The sequence below is a fragment of the Hyla sarda genome, chromosome 9 (assembly GCF_029499605.1).
Source record: "Hyla sarda isolate aHylSar1 chromosome 9, aHylSar1.hap1, whole genome shotgun sequence".
NCBI classification, from domain to species: domain Eukaryota; kingdom Metazoa; phylum Chordata; class Amphibia; order Anura; family Hylidae; genus Hyla; species Hyla sarda.
Genome location: NC_079197.1, coordinates 4,361,745 through 4,380,121, shown reverse-complemented (window position 1 = coordinate 4,380,121; position 18,377 = coordinate 4,361,745). Strand labels below are relative to the sequence as shown.

Sequence of the window (18,377 nt, the reverse complement as noted above, 5' to 3'; positions counted from 1 at the left end):
ATAAGACTATCCTTCGTATAAGATAGGGATAGGTATAAGGCTATCCTTCATATAAGATAGGGATAGGCATAAGGCTATCCTTCATATAAGATAGGAATAGGTATAAGGCTATCCTTCATATAAGATAGAGATAGGTATAAGGCTATCCTTCATATAAGATAGGGATAGGCATAAGGCTATCCTTCATATAAGATAGGGATAGGTATAAGACTATCCTTTATATAAGATAGGGATAGGTATGAGGCTATCCTTCATATAAGATAGAGATAGGTATAAGGCTATCCTTCATATAAGATAGGGATAGGCATAAGGCTATCCTTCATATAAGATAGGGATAGGTGTAAGGCTATCCTTCATATAAGATAGGGATAGGTATAAGGCTATCCTTCATATAAGATAGGGATAGGTATAAGGCTATCCTTCATATAAGATAGGGATAGATATAAGGCTCTCCTTTAGATAAGATAGGGATAGGTATGAGGCTATCCTTCATAATAGATAGGGATAGGTATAAGGCTATCCTTTATATAAGATAGAGATAGGTATAAGGTTATCCTTCATATAATATGGGGATAGGTATAAGTCTATCCTTCATATAAGATAGGGATAGGTATAAGGCTATCCTTCATATCAGATAGGGCCAGGGACTATTGATAGGATTCAGATTATTGGGCAGACTAGATGGGCCAAATGGTTTTTACCTGCCGACACATTCTATGTTTCTGTGAATGGGCTGAGCTGCAATACCAGACATGGCCATGATGGCGCTCTTGTTGACGTTTTCCTATTTTTTAAATTATTTTTGTAATCCTTTTTAAAGCGGGTTATATAAGATTAGAAAAGCATGGCTTCTTTTATCCAACAGCAGCACCACTCTTGTCCATGGCCATGTCAGGTATTGCAGCTCAGCCCCTTAGTTTTTTAATACCAAACCCAATGGAGAAGAGTGACACAGAGTCTGGACGAAGCTGCCATGTTTTCCTAATCTCATGCCCCCCATGTCACCTCCTATGAGGACGCCATTTATACAGCGAGCAGTGGCGCTCCATAACAAATGGCTGTGGACAGATCCCCTCTCCACCACGCACACAGGCGCCTTCCATCTTCTTTTCATTTTCGCCTTTCTTTCTTGCAGATTATGGGATGATCCTCTGATTTGGTGGCGAAGCCTCGGGCATTAGCATAGTAATATTTCCACGTCTCATTGTTTTCATTTTCACACCTATCGTGCTGCATTGCAGAATGTCTACACTAGATAAATAAATTAGGAAATGACACGTCGCGCATCTTAAAGAGCCACCCCCCAGATGGTTAAAGAGGAGGGATGCATTCAGCACCAAACAGGGACTATAGAGGGGGAAGCAGTACCCAACAGGGACTATAGAGGGGGAAGCAGTACCCAACAGGGACTATAGAGGTGGAAGCAGTACCCAACAGGGACTATAGAGGGGGAAGCAGTACCCAACAGGGACTATAGAGGTGGAAGCAGTACCCAACAGGGACTATAGAGGGGGAAGCAGTACCCAACAGGGACTATAGAGGGGGAAGCAGTACCCAACAGGGACTATAGAGTGCGAAGCAGTGTCTATCAGGGACTATAGAGGGGGAAGCAGTACCCAACAGCGACTATAGAGGGGGAAGCAGTACCCAACAGGGACTATAGAGGGGGAAGCAGTACCCAACAGCGACTATAGAGGGGGAAGCAGTACCCAACAGGGACTATAGAGGGGGAAGCAGTACCCAACAGGGACTATAGAGGGGGAAGCAGTACCCAACAGGGACTATAGAGGGGGAAGCAGTACCCAACAGGGACTATAGAGGGGGAAGCAGTACCCAACAGGGACTATAGAGGGGGAAGCAGTACCCAACAGGGACTATAGAGGGGGAGCAGTACCCAACAAGGACTATAGAGGGGGAAGCAGTACCCAAAAGGGTCTATAGAGGTGGAAGCAGTGTCTATCGGGGACTATAGAGGGGGAAGCAGTACCCAACAGGGACTATAGAGGGGGTAGCAGTACCCAACAGGGACTATAGAGGGGGAAGCAGTACCCAACAGGGACTATAGAGGGGGAGCAGTACCCAACAAGGACTATACAGGGGGAAGCAGTACCCAAAAGGGTCTATAGAGGTGGAAGCAGTGTCTATCGGGGACTATAGTGTTGGAAGCAGAGTCTATCAGGGATCTCATACTTTGCCGCAGTTCTTTAACTTTCCCGGTTCCGCTCTCATGGACGGCAGCGCAGGGTGAGATGCCGTTTCTTCCAGCGCCTCATCCTGCCGCTATTTATAAGAGCTGAACATATGCGGCCATATGTCAGCCTCTGCGCCGTACTATTCAGAGACAGGCAGCCATAAGGAACATGAGCTTTCAACACATTCGCCTGTAATGGGAATAGAAGCATCTTCTGGAGTACAAGGTGGGGTTTTAGCAGCTTTTTCTCCCTGCGGAGTCCTCATGTCACGTCTCCAACTTCTCTTCCCTGTTAGAACTTGAGATCCGTGTGCGCAGACTGTAAATAGCTTCTTATACATATATTAAGATTAATGCGTCAGTGAGTAGGATGGGATGTATGGTGGAGCCACATAACTGGTCACTGCCACTAAAATCATCTGCGTGGTTCCTTCTATCTGTAAGCCAGTGGGCTGGAAATGTTATTATTTTGGCATGGGGTGGAAACAGTCCCATTCTGGAATAATGTGGGAATGACCCATAGCCTGTTAGTGGCGCCAATGTCAGGTCACAAAGCCTGGGTCCTAGGTTTCACATTGGAATAATTGTAGGAGTAAAGTTATGTAACGATAAAACCCATTATCAACTCTATAAAGGAACACATCTTGGTAAATAAGGTTAAAGGGTTGTTCCGGCCTTAGACGTCTTATCCCTTATCCTTTGGATAGGGGATAAGATGTCCAAGGCCGAAATACCCCTTTAATCCCTTTCTGTGGTCTTTAATGGTTTCCTTCTGTATTTGACACAAACTGTCTTCTCTGTTGTCTTGAGACCGACATCTTGTCTGGTGTACGTTCTTTAATTGACTTTTTGTTCTTGTGTGCAGGACACTCTAGTCAAAAATTCAGCCAAATCTATCTCCCTTCCACTACATGGGAAAGCGTATAGTGGAAAGTGTAGTAGAAGGGAGATAAGTTGGCTGAATTCCCGGCTAGACTGTGTACACAGAAACAGGAAGTCAGTTCCTATCTGGTGTACATCCTGTAATGGACTTCCTTTTCCTGTATCAAGGACACTCTAGCCGGGAATTTAGCCACTATCTCTCTCCTACTATGTGGCAGGGGATATAGTTAAGAAAGATTAGTGTGAGGGAGATGGAGTTGGCTAAATTCCTGTGTAAAGTGTACAGAGGAAAAGGAAGTCCATAACAGGATGTACATCAGACAGAATGTTGGGCTGAAATGAACAATTCTTTTCATAATTGATTCATGATGACAGAATTTGCAGTTGACTCCCCACCTGTCAGCTAGTTAACACCTATCCTTTGGACTTTGGGATAACCCCCCCTTTAATGATGACCTATGGTTTGGCCTCGACCCCCCCCCCCCCCAACCTCTGCTAATCTGGGCACAAATACAGTGCATCCATATATACAACTGAGCCCGGTTCTGCCCATGACCCCTCTGCTCCAACAAATTCCTCAGCCCCTTCATTCTGCGACCCTAAGCATATGCCATCAGTAATAGTCCTAAAAGGGTTAAACCTGCACTGTAATGTGCATTACTGACAAGGTATGCATCCCCCATACTGTGCCAGGTAGGGGCCCTACTCAGCAGTGACAGATGATTCCCCCCCCCCTCCTGGTTAATGGTAGATAAATGTATGTATGACTGGAGGGGCTCTGGGTGTAGCAGCCGCCCCGTGTTCAGGCGCCATCAATCCTGGAGGACATCGGCATTGTGCAGTCTTATCAGGTGCAGAGATATGGCGACAGTATTGAGATTCTGTGCATTGACACCATGCTGGCCCATCCATCACTGCCTGGCACAGGATCCCTGCCCCCCCCCCCCCCCCCACGTTCAGGTAACGCTCCCCTCCAGCATTATCGGGCTGAGATATATCCAGATCTTTTATGCAGGAGTCACCTCTGCTGATGGAGCAGAATTTCTCCTTTTTTTCCAATTGCAACCATTCTGCTGGCTGAGCAGTCTGGCAACTAAAGTTACTCCATCCGGTATATGGACGTGTATGCCAAAGCCTATCCGAAGCTTCCCGACACATGGGGGCACCTTAACTGCATGAAGACCTGGGGGTCCAGGGATCCTGTGGATGGTTGCAGGTCCCTGAAGTTGACCTCGGAGTCTCCTTCTATTGTATAAGGACAGGCCACCATAAACAGCACCTTAAAGCAGTGCCCGGGAATATATACTCCCTGCAGTGTGGACCAGGCAATCGCCTACCATACTGTAATATACATTAATGTCCGAAAATACCTGATCGGTGAGGGCTGAACCCTTAGGAACATCCATGATCAGCCTGTAGTGCTTAATGTGGCAACATCCATACTGTCTTAGTGATATGGACGAGTCATGGCCGCCATATTGGTCTTGTGGGACCTGGCAGCTCTATCCCCCTCCTCTATCCTCTTCTAGTACCTTATAAAATGGTGTAGACTAGTCATGGCCACCATATTGGTCCTGTGGGACCATCCGACAGCTTTTTTTCCCCCTCCTCTATCCTCTTCTAGTACCTGACAAAATGGTGTAGACTAGTCATGGCCGCCATATTGGTCCTGTGGGACCATCCGACAGCTTTTTTTCCCCCTCCTCTATCCTCTTCTAGTACCTGACAAAATGGTGTAGACTAGTCATGGCCGCCATATTGGTTTTGTGGGACCTGACAGCTCTATCCCCCTCCTCTATCCTCTTCTAGTACCTTATAAAATGGTGTAGACTAGTCATGGCCGCCATATTGGTCTTGTGGGACGCGACAGCTCTATCCCCCTCCTCTCTATCCCCTTTTAGTAGTTGACAGAATGATGTAGACTAGTCATGGCCACCATTTTAGTCTTCACCCTTATATACTAAGATTTCTGTTTCTGGGGGTGTTGCTCTTTAATTTCTATCTTGTATCTTGTCCCTTTGTTTAGGACCCCCCATGCCCTTGGAGGACCCTATAAAGTAACATAGATGCATCATATCCGCCATATTGGCCTTCATCCTGGTCTCTGTTTTTGCAGATTAATGCTTTATAAGTTTTGGGAGTTGTTGCTCTTTAATCCCCATTTTCTCTCTTGTCCCTGGCGGCTCTATCCTGCGGCCCATCCCCCCCCCCCCACCATCTCTCCAGGGAATGGCCACCATTGCAGTCTGAGCTGCTGGAATATCACAACGCATCTCCTCCCAATTCTTCTGCTTTATTAAACATTGTTAATTGGTGTTGCCGGGAGGACGGCGGCGGCCGATGTGCTGACATGTGGAGACTTGTGCGGGAGACAGCTGCGTCCGAGATGAAATTATCGGCTTCTCCTCTTCTTCAGAGGTTAATAAATAAATCAGAAATTCAACCTCGAAGAGGGCGGGGGAGGGGGGATCGGCGCAGGAAACGTCTTGGACACACCGCAGATATTAATTTACGCAAGTTTATTTTTTTTTCATGAATTAAAAAAAAAATTGAATTTTTTTATTTTTTTTTGTAATTTTTTTTCATGAATAAAATGTTTTCTTTTTTTTTCTTCCCGACACTTTATAACAGATCTGATGACTGAGAATTTTTGGCCTTTCTTGGTTTTGATCTGTCCTTTCGCCTCATCCAGTTTTTTGGCAGACTATCGGGACGAACCCAAAAAAGACACGTCATTGCTTGTACATTAAGGCAATGTTCCCCATGGCTGCAGCAAAACTTCAAATCCCAGCATGCCCGAACACCCCTCTTCAGCTATGCTGAGAGTTTGAGCTTGCAAGTGTCAGATGTGTTTTTTGCGCATGTCCTAAGCCGAAAGGAGCCCGTTTGTTGCACAGCGCCGCATGTACAGTTGTGGTTGTTTCTGGTACTGCAGCTCAATCCAAATCGCTTGAATGGGGCAACCATGGGTGACCTGAGAAGATCCGAACCTCACGGGCTATACGTGTTGGTGGCGTTGCAGCACCAGCAAGATGGGACCCTCTTTTGGTATCCTTTAGGATAATGGTCTCTAAGCTCTGGTTCTCCAGATGTTGCAAAACTACAATTTCCAGCATGCCCGGACAGCCAACGGCTGTCCGGGCATGCTGGGAATTGTAGTTTTCCAACATCTGGAGGGCCACAATTTGGAGACTATGTAGAAACATTAAAGGGGTACTCTAGGGATGGATATATATATATATATATATATATATATATATATATAGAGAGAGCTCCACAGCCACCACACTACCTGGATATGTTCTCTGTAAACCATCCTGCCTGATATGCATGGCTCCTGTGGCCTCTGTTGTCTTCTCTGGCTGCTTGGTATGCTTTGCCATCCTTCTCTCCCCTTGCCTTCATCTCCCAGCAATCATTGCAGCTCTGCTGTACCAGCCAGCTCACTCTCTGAGAGCAGACCCCACCCTCCCGCTCTTGGCAACAGAGAGAGGTTCAATGTCTGATTGGCTGAGGCTGCACATGCCTCCCAGTTCTTGGCACCAAAAAGAGAATGAGTCGTCAGTGCAAGGCAGAAACCACATGAAACTCTGTCTCTCAGGAGGGTGGGGGCTGCTTTCAGAGAGGGATTTTGACAGAGACTGAGTGGATGGCTGGATGATGTCATTCCCTCACTTCATGCATGTAAGTAACGACCAAAGACTGGAAAACTGCTCTATATGGCTAATGAATGATATTTAGACAATTAAATAAGTTGGTGAGAGGGAAAGGATGGGCTCTGGGTTTAGTTCCCTGGAGTACCCCTTTAAAGGGGTACTCCCCTGGAATTTTTTCTTTTTTTTTTTTTAATCAACGGGTGCCAGAAAGTTAAACAGATTTGTAAATTACTTCTATTAAAAAAATCTTAATCCTTCCAGTACTTATCAGCTGTTGTATTCTCCACAGAAAGTTCTTTTCTTTTTTAATGTAATTTCTGTCTGACCCACAGTGCTCTCTGCTGACACCTCTGTCCATGTTAGGAACTGTCCAGAGTTGGAGCAAATCCCCATAGAAAAACCTATCCTACTCTGGACAGTTCCTAAAATGGACAGAGGTGTCAGCAGAGAGCACTGTGGTCAGACAGAAAGGAAATTCAAAAAGAAAAGCACTTCCTGTCTAGCATATACAACAGCTGATCAGTACTGGAAGGATTTTTTTTTAATAGAAGTAATTTACAAATCTGTTTAACTTTCTGGCACCAGTTGATTTAAAAAAAAAAAATGTTTTCCAGCGGAGTACCCCTTTAAGCTCTCAATATGTGCACATGGAAGCGATCTCCTGGCAAGTTCCCGATAGGGTTCCTCTTATTGCCCGTGCTCTTGTAGCCTCCATTCCCGTGTGGTCTTTGCTGCGCCGTTCTTTCCGATGGTCCGTTCCGCCGCCTCTCTCCGTTCTCTGATTATTTCACCCCCTGCCGTGTTCGTGCCAGCGTTGCCTACTTTTCTCCTCTTTGCAGGGGTGTATGAAATGAACAGCATGTCTCCTGCATGTTGTGTGGGATTCATCGCTATTTAAATCTCTCTGAAGCCGAGCAGCATCACACCAGCACTGGATCCCGTCCAGCCCCAGAAGAAAGAGGGGTCAGGCTGAAACGCGTCACCATCTGTCCAGACGTTAATCACTATTTCGGCTGTTGCGAAGCGTGCGCCGTTGCTTTGCGGGTTATTGCTGGTGGATCCGTAGGAAGGAACAACAAGGTTCACTACTAATAGTCGCGATGATCTCCAACCAGTGCTGCGGGGGACAACACATCTATAGTTTATGGTTGTCTACCAGCCAGACTGCAGCATCCATTAAAGGGGTACTCCGGTGGGGAAAAAAATGTTTACAAATCTGTATAGCTTTCAGGCACCAGATAATTTGAAAATTATGTCTATTAAAAAATCTTAACCCTTTCAGTAGTAGGGTATTTAGTGTAACCATTGCTGTCAGCAGGTCTTATACTGAATAGGAGGTAGGGGATGTCCATCTTACTGGACGAGGAGAAGAGTTGTCCCATTTTAGTAAGGGTTTAATGGGGTACTCCGCCCCTAGACATCTTATCCCCTATCCAAAGGTTGGGGATAAGATGTCTAATCTGGGGACCCCTGCGATCTCAGCTGTGGCACCCCAGGCATCCGGTGCACGGAGCGAACTTTGCTCCGTGCCGGATGACTGGCTTGGCGGAGGCTCGTGCCGTCATGGCCACGACCCCTCAATGCAAGTCTATGGGAGGCCGTCACGCCCCCCTCCCATAGACTTGTATTGAGGGGATGTGGCCGTGACGTCATGAGCCCCCGGCGCTGCACCCGACACTCTAAATGAAAGCTCGGTGCAGCAGGAAGATCGCGAGGGTCCCGTCCCTTTTGGATAGAGGATAAGATGGCTAGGGGCGGAGTACCCCTTTAAGTAATCTATAGAGGAAACTTAATAAAAATGCAGAGTGTTTAGCCAAGACCGGAGTGATCCCTGACTACAAGAGGAGTATACATAGTGTCTATGCTTAAAGGGGTACTCCAGCGGAAAACATTTTCTTTCAAATCAACTGGATCCAGAAAGTTAAACAGATTTGTAAATTATCTCTGTATAAAAATCTTAATCCTTCCAGTACTTATCAGCTGCTGTATGCTCCACAGGAAGTTGTGTAGTTCTTTCCAGTCTGACCACAGTGCTCTCTGCTGACACCTCTGTCCATATGAGGAACTGTACAGAGCAGAAGCATATCCCCATAGCAAACCTCTTCTGCTCCGGACAGTTCCTGACATGGACAGAGGTGTCAGCAGAGAGCACTGTCAGACTGGAAAAAACTACACAACTTCTTAGGGAGCATACAGCAGCTGATAAGGACTGGAAGGGTTAAGATTTTTACAGATCAGTAGAACTTTCTGCCACCAGCTGATTTGAAAAAATATATATATAGTTTTCCACCGGAGGACCCCTTTAATATAATGAAAGTGCTGACCATTCAATGGGAGAAATTTACACGAGGCCTCAGAAAAAGAGAAAGGAGTAAACCTATCCAAAACAATTACTGAGGACCTATAATAAGGGGGTGGGGACCCCAAAAAGGAAGTAATGCCTTTATATGAGGATCAAGTTTAAAAAGTACATGAGAGGGCCTCCAGCTGTGAATGGTTACACCATGTGAGAGCGAATTGGAGGGATCTCAGAGGGTCCTGAGAGTATTAGGGTGGGCAACACTAAGGGAGAAGCAAGAAGAATCAGCAAATTAGCCACAATGCTGTAAACCTCGACCCCCCTAGGAACGGCTGTCTGGGAATGCTGGGAGTTGTAGTTTTGCAACCCCAGCAGTGCCAAAGGTTGATGATCGCTGCATTAGCTTTGTAGACTGGGAGGGCAGTTCTTGTGGTGGCACTTACACAAAGTGCCAGGCAGGGGCTCTTCCTATTTGTCCCATAGGCTCCTCCCATTTGTCAAGACTCCTCCTATTTTTAAACACCTTAAGTCAATCATCTTAGATGGTCATGTGTCATGTTTTCTTTGTTGAGTAAAGCTTCTATCTGCTTACGCCATGAGTAAGAACCTTCTGTTCGAAACCCGTAATTTTTTTTTTTTTTTTTTTTATAATTCTTATATATCCTTTTATGTGTTGCCTAAGCTTCTTCAGTACTTTTAATGGAATCTAAATAAATGGAATTTTAAGCATCTGTCTGGGCCCGAGCTTTTTTTGACCTTTGGCAGATTGGGTGTCAGGATTTTTGTGCCCTCAGTTCAGTCTCCTCCATGTGGGGCCATGTTTCATCTAGAAATTTTTGGCGCCCTCTTCACCCGCTAAGTTTTTATTTCCATGGGTTAAGCTGGGAGCGGGTGTCTGGCAGCGGCCCACTGATTGAGCTGTGCACTGGGCTGCGTCCCCCCCTTTCCAATCTATTTTGCCTTCATCCTGGCCCGCGGCCGGTTCATTACATTCTGCAGACTCCGGCCAGTGTCCAGCGCTGGAGATGTTTATTGATCGGGGTTTGGCGGCAGTAAAATACCTGATGTCTCTATTAGCATATAGTTAGCGGTGACCTTTATTCTCCTGCAGAACGACAAGACTTAATTTTTATTTATTTTTTGTATTTTTTTTATTTTTTGCTGAGCAAAGAAATAGCGAACGGATGGACGATGGCGTCAGGACTGTGGTAATGTGCCGGCTGTCACTCACCGGAGCGAAAAGTGGGGAGAGCCACCATGATGTGTTACAGGTTCAGCGCACAAGGCTTCTCATGTCTGCCCCTCACCCGGGCCAGCGGCCGCCATATACATCCCACGGTCACGTCACTGTAGCCTTAAAGGGGATCTGTCGGCTGCCGTTCACACTCAGACTGCTGACACTGTAGATGTTGTCAGGACAAGGAGACAAATGGCGCCTCATACAGTGGGGCAAAAAAGTATTTAGTCAGCCACCAATTGTACAAGTTCTCCTCCTTATAAAGATGAGAGGCTGTAATTATCATCATAGGTTATAACCTCAACTATGAGAGACAGAATGAGAAAAAATCCATAAAATCACATTGTCTGATTTTTAAAGAATTTATTTGCAAATTATGGTGGAAAATAAGTATTTGGTCACCTACAAACAAGTAAGATTTCTGCCTCTCACAGACCTGTAACTTCTTCTGTAAGAGTCTCCTCTGTCCTCCACTCGTTACCTGTATTAATGGCTCCTGTGTGAACTTATTATCAGTATTAAAGACACCTGTCCACAACCTCAAACAGTCACACTCCAAACTCCACTACTGCCAAGACCAAAGAGCTGTCAAAGGACACCAGAAACAAAATTGTAGACCTGCACCAGGCTTGGAAGACTGAATCTGCAATAGGCAAGAAGCTTGGTGTGAAGAAATCAACTGTGGGAGTAATTATTAGAAAATGGAAGACATACAAGACCACTGATAATCTCCCACCATCTGGGGCTCCACTCAAGATCTCACCCCGTGGTGTCAAAATGATCACAAGAACGGTGAGCAAAAAATCCTAGAACCACACGGGGGACCTAGTGAATGACCTGCAGAGAGCTGGGAACAAAGTAACCAAGGCTACCATCAGTAATACACTACGCCGCCAGGGACTCAAATCATGCAGCGCCAGACGTGTCCCCCTGCTTAAGCCAGTACATGTCCGGGCCCGTCTGAAGTTTGCTAGAGAGCATTTGGATGATCCAGAAGAGGATTGGGAGAATGTCATATGGTCAGATGAAACCAAAGTAGAACTTTTTGGTAAAAACTCAACTCGTCGTGTTTGGAGGTGAAAGAATGCTGAGTTGCATCCAAAGAACACCATACCTACTGTGAAGCATGGGGGTGGGAACATCAGGCTTTGGGGCTGTTTTTATAACCTCTATATATAACATCATATGTGACTGATATCAGATGCTCCTCTTATAACGCTCCAGTACTGATATAATCTCTATATATTACATCATATGTGATGATATCATCCGCTCCTCTTATAACGCTCCAGTACTGATATAATCTCTATATATTACATCATATGTGATGATATCAGCCGCTCCTCTTATAACGCTCCAGTACTGATATAATCTCTATATATTACATCATATGTGATGATATCAGCCGCTCCTCTTATAACGCTCCAGTACTGATATAATCTCTATATATTACATCATATGTGATATCAGCCGCTCCTCTTATAACGCTCCAGTACTGATATAACCTCTATATATTACATCATATGTGATATCAGCCGCTCCTCTTATAATGCTCCAGTACTGATATAATCTCTATATATTACATCATATGTGACTGATATCAGCCGCTCCTCTTATAACGCTCCAGTACTGATATAATCTCTATATATTACATCATATGTGATATCAGCCGCTCCTCTTATAACGCTCCAGTACTGATATAATCTCTATATATTACATCATATGTGATATCAGCCGCTCCTCTTATAACGCTCCAGTACTGATATAACCTCTATATATTACATCATATGTGATATCAGCCGCTCCTCTTATAATGCTCCAGTACTGATATAACCTCTATATATTACATCATATGTGATATCAGCCGCTCCTCATATAACACTCCAGTACTGATATCATCACATATGATGTAATATATAGAGATTATATCAGCCGCTCCTCTTATAACGCTCCAGTACTGATATAACCTCTATATATTACATCATATGTGATATCAGCCGCTCCTCATATAACACTCCAGTACTGATATCATCACATATGATGTAATATATAGAGATTATATCAGCCGCTCCTCTTATAACGCTCCAGTACTGATATAACCTCTATATATTACATCATATGTGATATCAGCCGCTCCTCTTATAACGCTCCAGTACTGATATAATCTCTATATATTACATCATATGTGACTGATATCAGCCGCTCCTCTTATAACGCTCCAGTACTGATATAATCTCTATATATTACATCATATGTGATATCAGCCGCTCCTCTTATAACGCTCCAGTACTGATATAATCTCTATATATTACATCATATGTGACTGATATCAGCCGCTCCTCTTATAACGCTCCAGTACTGATATAATCTCTATATATTACATCATATGTGATATCAGCCGCTCCTCTTATAACGCTCCAGTACTGATATAATCTCTATATATTACATCATATGTGATATCAGCCGCTCCTCTTATAACGCTCCAGTACTGATATAACCTCTATATATTACATCATATGTGATATCAGCCGCTCCTCTTATAATGCTCCAGTACTGATATAACCTCTATATATTACATCATATGTGATATCAGCCGCTCCTCTTATAACGCTCCAGTACTGATATAACCTCTATATATTACATCATATGTGATATCAGCCGCTCCTCTTATAACGCTCCAGTACTGATATAATCTCTATATATTACATCATATGTGACTGATATCAGCCGCTCCTCTTATAACGCTCCAGTACTGATATAATCTCTATATATTACATCATATGTGATATCAGCCGCTCCTCTTATAACGCTCCAGTACTGATATAATCTCTATATATTACATCATATGTGATATCAGCCGCTCCTCTTATAACGCTCCAGTACTGATATAACCTCTATATATTACATCATATGTGATATCAGCCGCTCCTCTTATAATGCTCCAGTACTGATATAACCTCTATATATTACATCATATGTGATATCAGCCGCTCCTCATATAACACTCCAGTACTGATATCATCACATATGATGTAATATATAGAGATTATATCAGCCGCTCCTCTTATAACGCTCCAGTACTGATATAACCTCTATATATTACATCATATGTGATATCAGCCGCTCCTCTTATAATGCTCCAGTACTGATATAACCTCTATATATTACATCATATGTGATATCAGCCGCTCCTCATATAACACTCCAGTACTGATATAATCTCTATATATTACATCATATGTGATATCAGCCGCTCCTCATATAACACTCCAGTACTGATATAATCTCTATATATTACATCATATGTGATATCAGCCGCTCCTCTTATAACGCTCCAGTACTGATATAATCTCTATATATTACATCATATGTGATATCAGCCGCTCCTCCTATAACACTCCAGTACTGATATAACCTCTATATATTACATCATATGTAATGATATCATCCGCTCCTCTTATAACGCTCCAGTACTGATATAACCTCTATATATTACATCATATGTGATATCAGCCGCTCCTCTTATAACGCTCCAGTACTGATATAATCTCTATATATTACATCATATGTGATGATATCAGCCGCTCCTCTTATAATGCTCCAGTACTGATATAACCTCTATATATTACATCATATGTGATGATATCAGCCGCTCCTCTTATAACGCTCCAGTACTGATATAACCTCTATATATTACATCATATGTGATGATATCAGCCGCTCCTCTTATAACACTCCAGTACTGATATAACCTCTATATATTACATCATATGTGATGATATCAGCCGCTCCTCTTATAACGCTCCAATACTGATATAACCTCTATATATTACATCATATGTGATATCAGCCGCTCCTCTTATAACGCTCCAGTACTGATATAATCTCTATATATTACATCATATGTGATGATATCAGCCGCTCCTCTTATAACGCTCCAGTACTGATATTATCTCTATATATTACATCATATGTGATGATATCAGCTGCTCCTCTTATAACGCTCCAGTACTGATATAACCTCTATATATTACATCATATGTGATGATATCAGCCGCTCCTCTTATAACGCTCCAGTACTGATATAACCTCTATATATTACATCATATGTGATGATATCAGCCGCTCCTCTTATAACGCTCCAGTACTGATATAATCTCTATATATTACATCATATGTGATGATATCAGCCGCTCCTCTTATAACGCTCCAGTACTGATATAACCTCTATATATTACATCATATGTGATGATATCAGCCGCTCCTCTTATAACGCTCCAGTACTGATATAACCTCTATATATTACATCATATGTGATATCAGCCGCTCCTCTTATAACACTCCAGTACTGATATAACCTCTATATATTACATCATATGTGATGATATCAGCCGCTCCTCTTATAACGCTCCAGTACTGATATAACCTCTATATATTACATCATATGTGATGATATCAGCCGCTCCTCTTATAACGCTCCAGTACTGATATAATCTCTATATATTACATCATATGTGATATCAGCCGCTCCTCTTATAACGCTCCAGTACTGATATAATCTCTATATATTACATCATATGTGATATCAGCCGCTCCTCTTATAACGCTCCAGTACTGATATAATCTCTATATATTACATCATATGTGACTGATATCAGCCGCTCCTCTTATAACGCTCCAGTACTGATATAACCTCTATATATTACATCATATGTGATATCAGCCGCTCCTCTTATAACGCTCCAGTACTGATATAATCTCTATATATTACATCATATGTGATGATATCAGCCGCTCCTCTTATAACGCTCCAGTACTGATATAATCTCTATATATTACATCATATGTGATATCAGCCGCTCCTCTTATAACGCTCCAGTACTGATATAATCTCTATATATTACATCATATGTGACTGATATCAGCCGCTCCTCTTATAACGCTCCAGTACTGATATAACCTCTATATATTACATCATATGTGATATCAGCCGCTCCTCTTATAACGCTCCAGTACTGATATAATCTCTATATATTACATCATATGTGATGATATTATCCGGTTACTATTCCCATAAATAACCATTTGACTCTTTTCTTCCCAGATACATTGATGATGTCATCACCCGTATTGACCGCATGTTCCCGGAGATGACCATCCACTTATCAAGACCTAACGGGACGTCCGCCATGTTGCTGGTAAGTTTAATCTTCTATATATTCTATATATAACTCCACCTCCTGTTTGGGGAGCCAGTATAGCAACCATATTTCTTGTCACCCAGCTTTCCCAAACACAGATAGAATTATGGTTTTTATCAGCCTGAAGACAACTCAAGGACTATTGTTACTTTGTGGTTCCATTTAACCCTGTGTTTGCTGTCCCTCCTGTAGGCATGCCATGTAGCGGGGGGATAGTTGTGGCACTCCGCGCCCGTAGCAGTGGGGGGGGTCGCAGTAATGGATGTGGGCCGTTCCTCAGTGATTTAGTAGAGAGCCCTCGCCTCGGCCATTAGCTCATAGAGCGGCTCTCGTGTCTCCCTGCGGAGCAGAAGTGGCGCTCATCGCATCCTTATCCAGCGGTATCACTCCAGGACACCCGGCGGGCGCTTACTTAGGCGTGACACGTGCTCGGTGACCCGCGGACAATGTCACAACACGTTACGGTAGGGACACCTGCACGCATTAACCCTTTACTACTGTCACCAGCAAGGACACATTCACTTATATGCTTTCCCTTAATCTTAAATATAACAGTGGTTTCCAACCAGGGTGCCTCCAGCGGTTGCAAAACTACAACTCCCAACATGCCCAGACAGCTGTTGGCTATCCGGGCATGTTGGGAGTTGTAGTTTTGCAACTGCTGAAGTTACACTGGTCAGGAAACACAGTGATAGATATTTACATAACTATATACATATGTACAGTTGTGTGTGCGTATGTATATACATATATATATATATATATATATATATATATATATATATATATATATATACACTGTATATAAACATGGAAATGTGACCTCTGCAATCATCCAATTATTAGCTGGTATTGGGTCACACCTTCATTGCCTTTGTCATATGTCCACCATACAATTCGTGACTGCAGCTGGGTCATGTGGCCACCAGTCTGACAACCAGGAAATCACTTGGCTTAAAGGGGTTCTCCAGTGGAAAACTTTTTTTGTTTTTTATATATCAACTGGTGCCAGAAAGTTAAGCAGATTTGTAAATTACTTCTATTAAAAAATCTTAATCCTTCCAGTACTTATTAGCTGCTGAATACTACAGAGGAAATTCTTTCCTTTTTGGAGCACAGTGCTCTCTGCTGACATCTCTGTCCATTTTAGGAACTGTCTGTTTAACTTTCTGGCACCAGTAAAAAAAAGTTTTCCACCGGAGTACCCCTTGGACACTGCCACTTGAAAAAATAAAATTAATTTTGTCATATTGTAGAGACATGCCAAAGGTTTTGATTGGACGGGATCTGACCAATCGCAAGAACAGACAAATTTGCAATGTCTACATCTTTCCGGGCATGCTGGGAGTTGTAGTTTAGCATCATCTGTATTCCAAACTGTGGCCCTCCAGCTTTTGCAAAACTACAACTCCCAGCATGCCCGGACAGCCGTTGGCTGTCCGGGCATGCTCGGTGTTATAGTTTTGCAACAGCTGGAGGCACACTGGCTAGGATACACTGAGGTATAGGGCAGTGGTCTCCAAACGGCAGCCTTCAATCTCTTGCAAAACCACAACTCCCAGCATGCCCGGACAACATCTAGAGGGCCACAGTTTGGAGCCCATTGGTCTAGGCTAGATAATCAGGACTTTTTCCATTCAGTGACAGCAAGCAGAGCTCTTGTAAATGGTTTGTAATTGTAGTAGGAGTTTTGGCGGTTTGGGTTGCGCAGTCGCTTGCAGCTGGTGACATCCGGCACCGCAATGACCGCAACGCAGGATGAAGACGTTTCGGGAATCAGATGGAGTTCGGCCCCCGGGGAGGAATATAATAAAAGAAATCTCTGTGTTTCTGGGATTTTAATTAAAAAGTACCGCAGACACCTGCTGCGAGTGTACGGGGCGGCTGAACGGGGCGCGCAGACAATAGGCCGGCTGTGATTAAGACGCCGTCATCGGCAGCAAAGAGACACGTAATCTATTCACCGTCACCTCCAATTAGCATCAAACACCCCAAAAAGATGGTGAGCCCTGCTCATCGGGGCGACACGCGGCTGATCTCACCGCTGACACGCTACGCGGTATTTAAAGGGCCGCCGCACAATTACATCTGTGATGAGTCTCGTGGTAAACTGAGCTTTATCTCTTACTCCGGTCACCTCTAGAGCTGCGTTCACACTATGGTTGGTAATGGTGAGGTGATGAATTATTATAGACTTACCTGGCTGCTGATTTATGTCATCACTTACTGTATACACTTTACTGTACCTGGCGGTATTATAGAGGCATTTTTTCTCTATGTGCAACAGTGTTATGTCAGCACTGTATGGCAGTATTATGTCAGCACTGTATGGCAGTATTATGTCTGCACTGTATGGCAGTGTTATGTCAGCACTGTATGGCAGTGTTATGTCAGCACTGTATGGCAGTATTATGTCAGCACTGTATGGCAGTATTATGTCAGCACTGTATGGCAGTATTATGTCAGCACTGTATGGCAGTATTATTTCAGCACTGTATGGCAGTATTATTTCAGCACTGTGTGGCAGTATTATGTCAGCACTGTATGGCAGTATTATGTCAGCACTGTATGGCAGTATTATGTCAGCACTGTATGGCAGTATTATTTCAGCACTGTGTGGCAGTATTATGTCAGCACTGTATGGCAGTATTATGTCAGCATTATGTCATTTATGTGGCAATATTATATCAGCACTGTATGGCAGTGTTATGTCAGCACTGTATGGCAGTGTTATGTCAGCACTGTATGGCAGTGTTATGTAAGCACTGTATGGCAGTGTTATGTCAGCACTGTATGGCAGTATTATGTAAGCACTGTATGGCAGTATTATGTCAGCACTCTATGGCAGTGTTATGTCTGCACTGTATGGCAGTGTTATGTCTGCACTGTATGGCAGTGTTATGTCAGCACT

The 18,377-nt window shown here is 43.6% G+C and overlaps 1 protein-coding gene across 3 annotated transcripts in view; it reads left to right on the top strand.

Annotated features, from left to right (window-relative positions):
* MED27 (mediator complex subunit 27) overlaps window positions 1-18,377 on the top strand; it is a 229,865-nt gene that overhangs the window by 139,494 nt on the left and 71,994 nt on the right. For all 3 annotated transcript variants that reach the window (XM_056540499.1, XM_056540498.1, XM_056540500.1), the window contains one exon: window positions 15,370-15,463. In XM_056540499.1, the coding sequence (XP_056396474.1) occupies window positions 15,370-15,463 (94 nt within the window). The remainder of the gene's footprint in view (window positions 1-15,369; window positions 15,464-18,377) is intronic.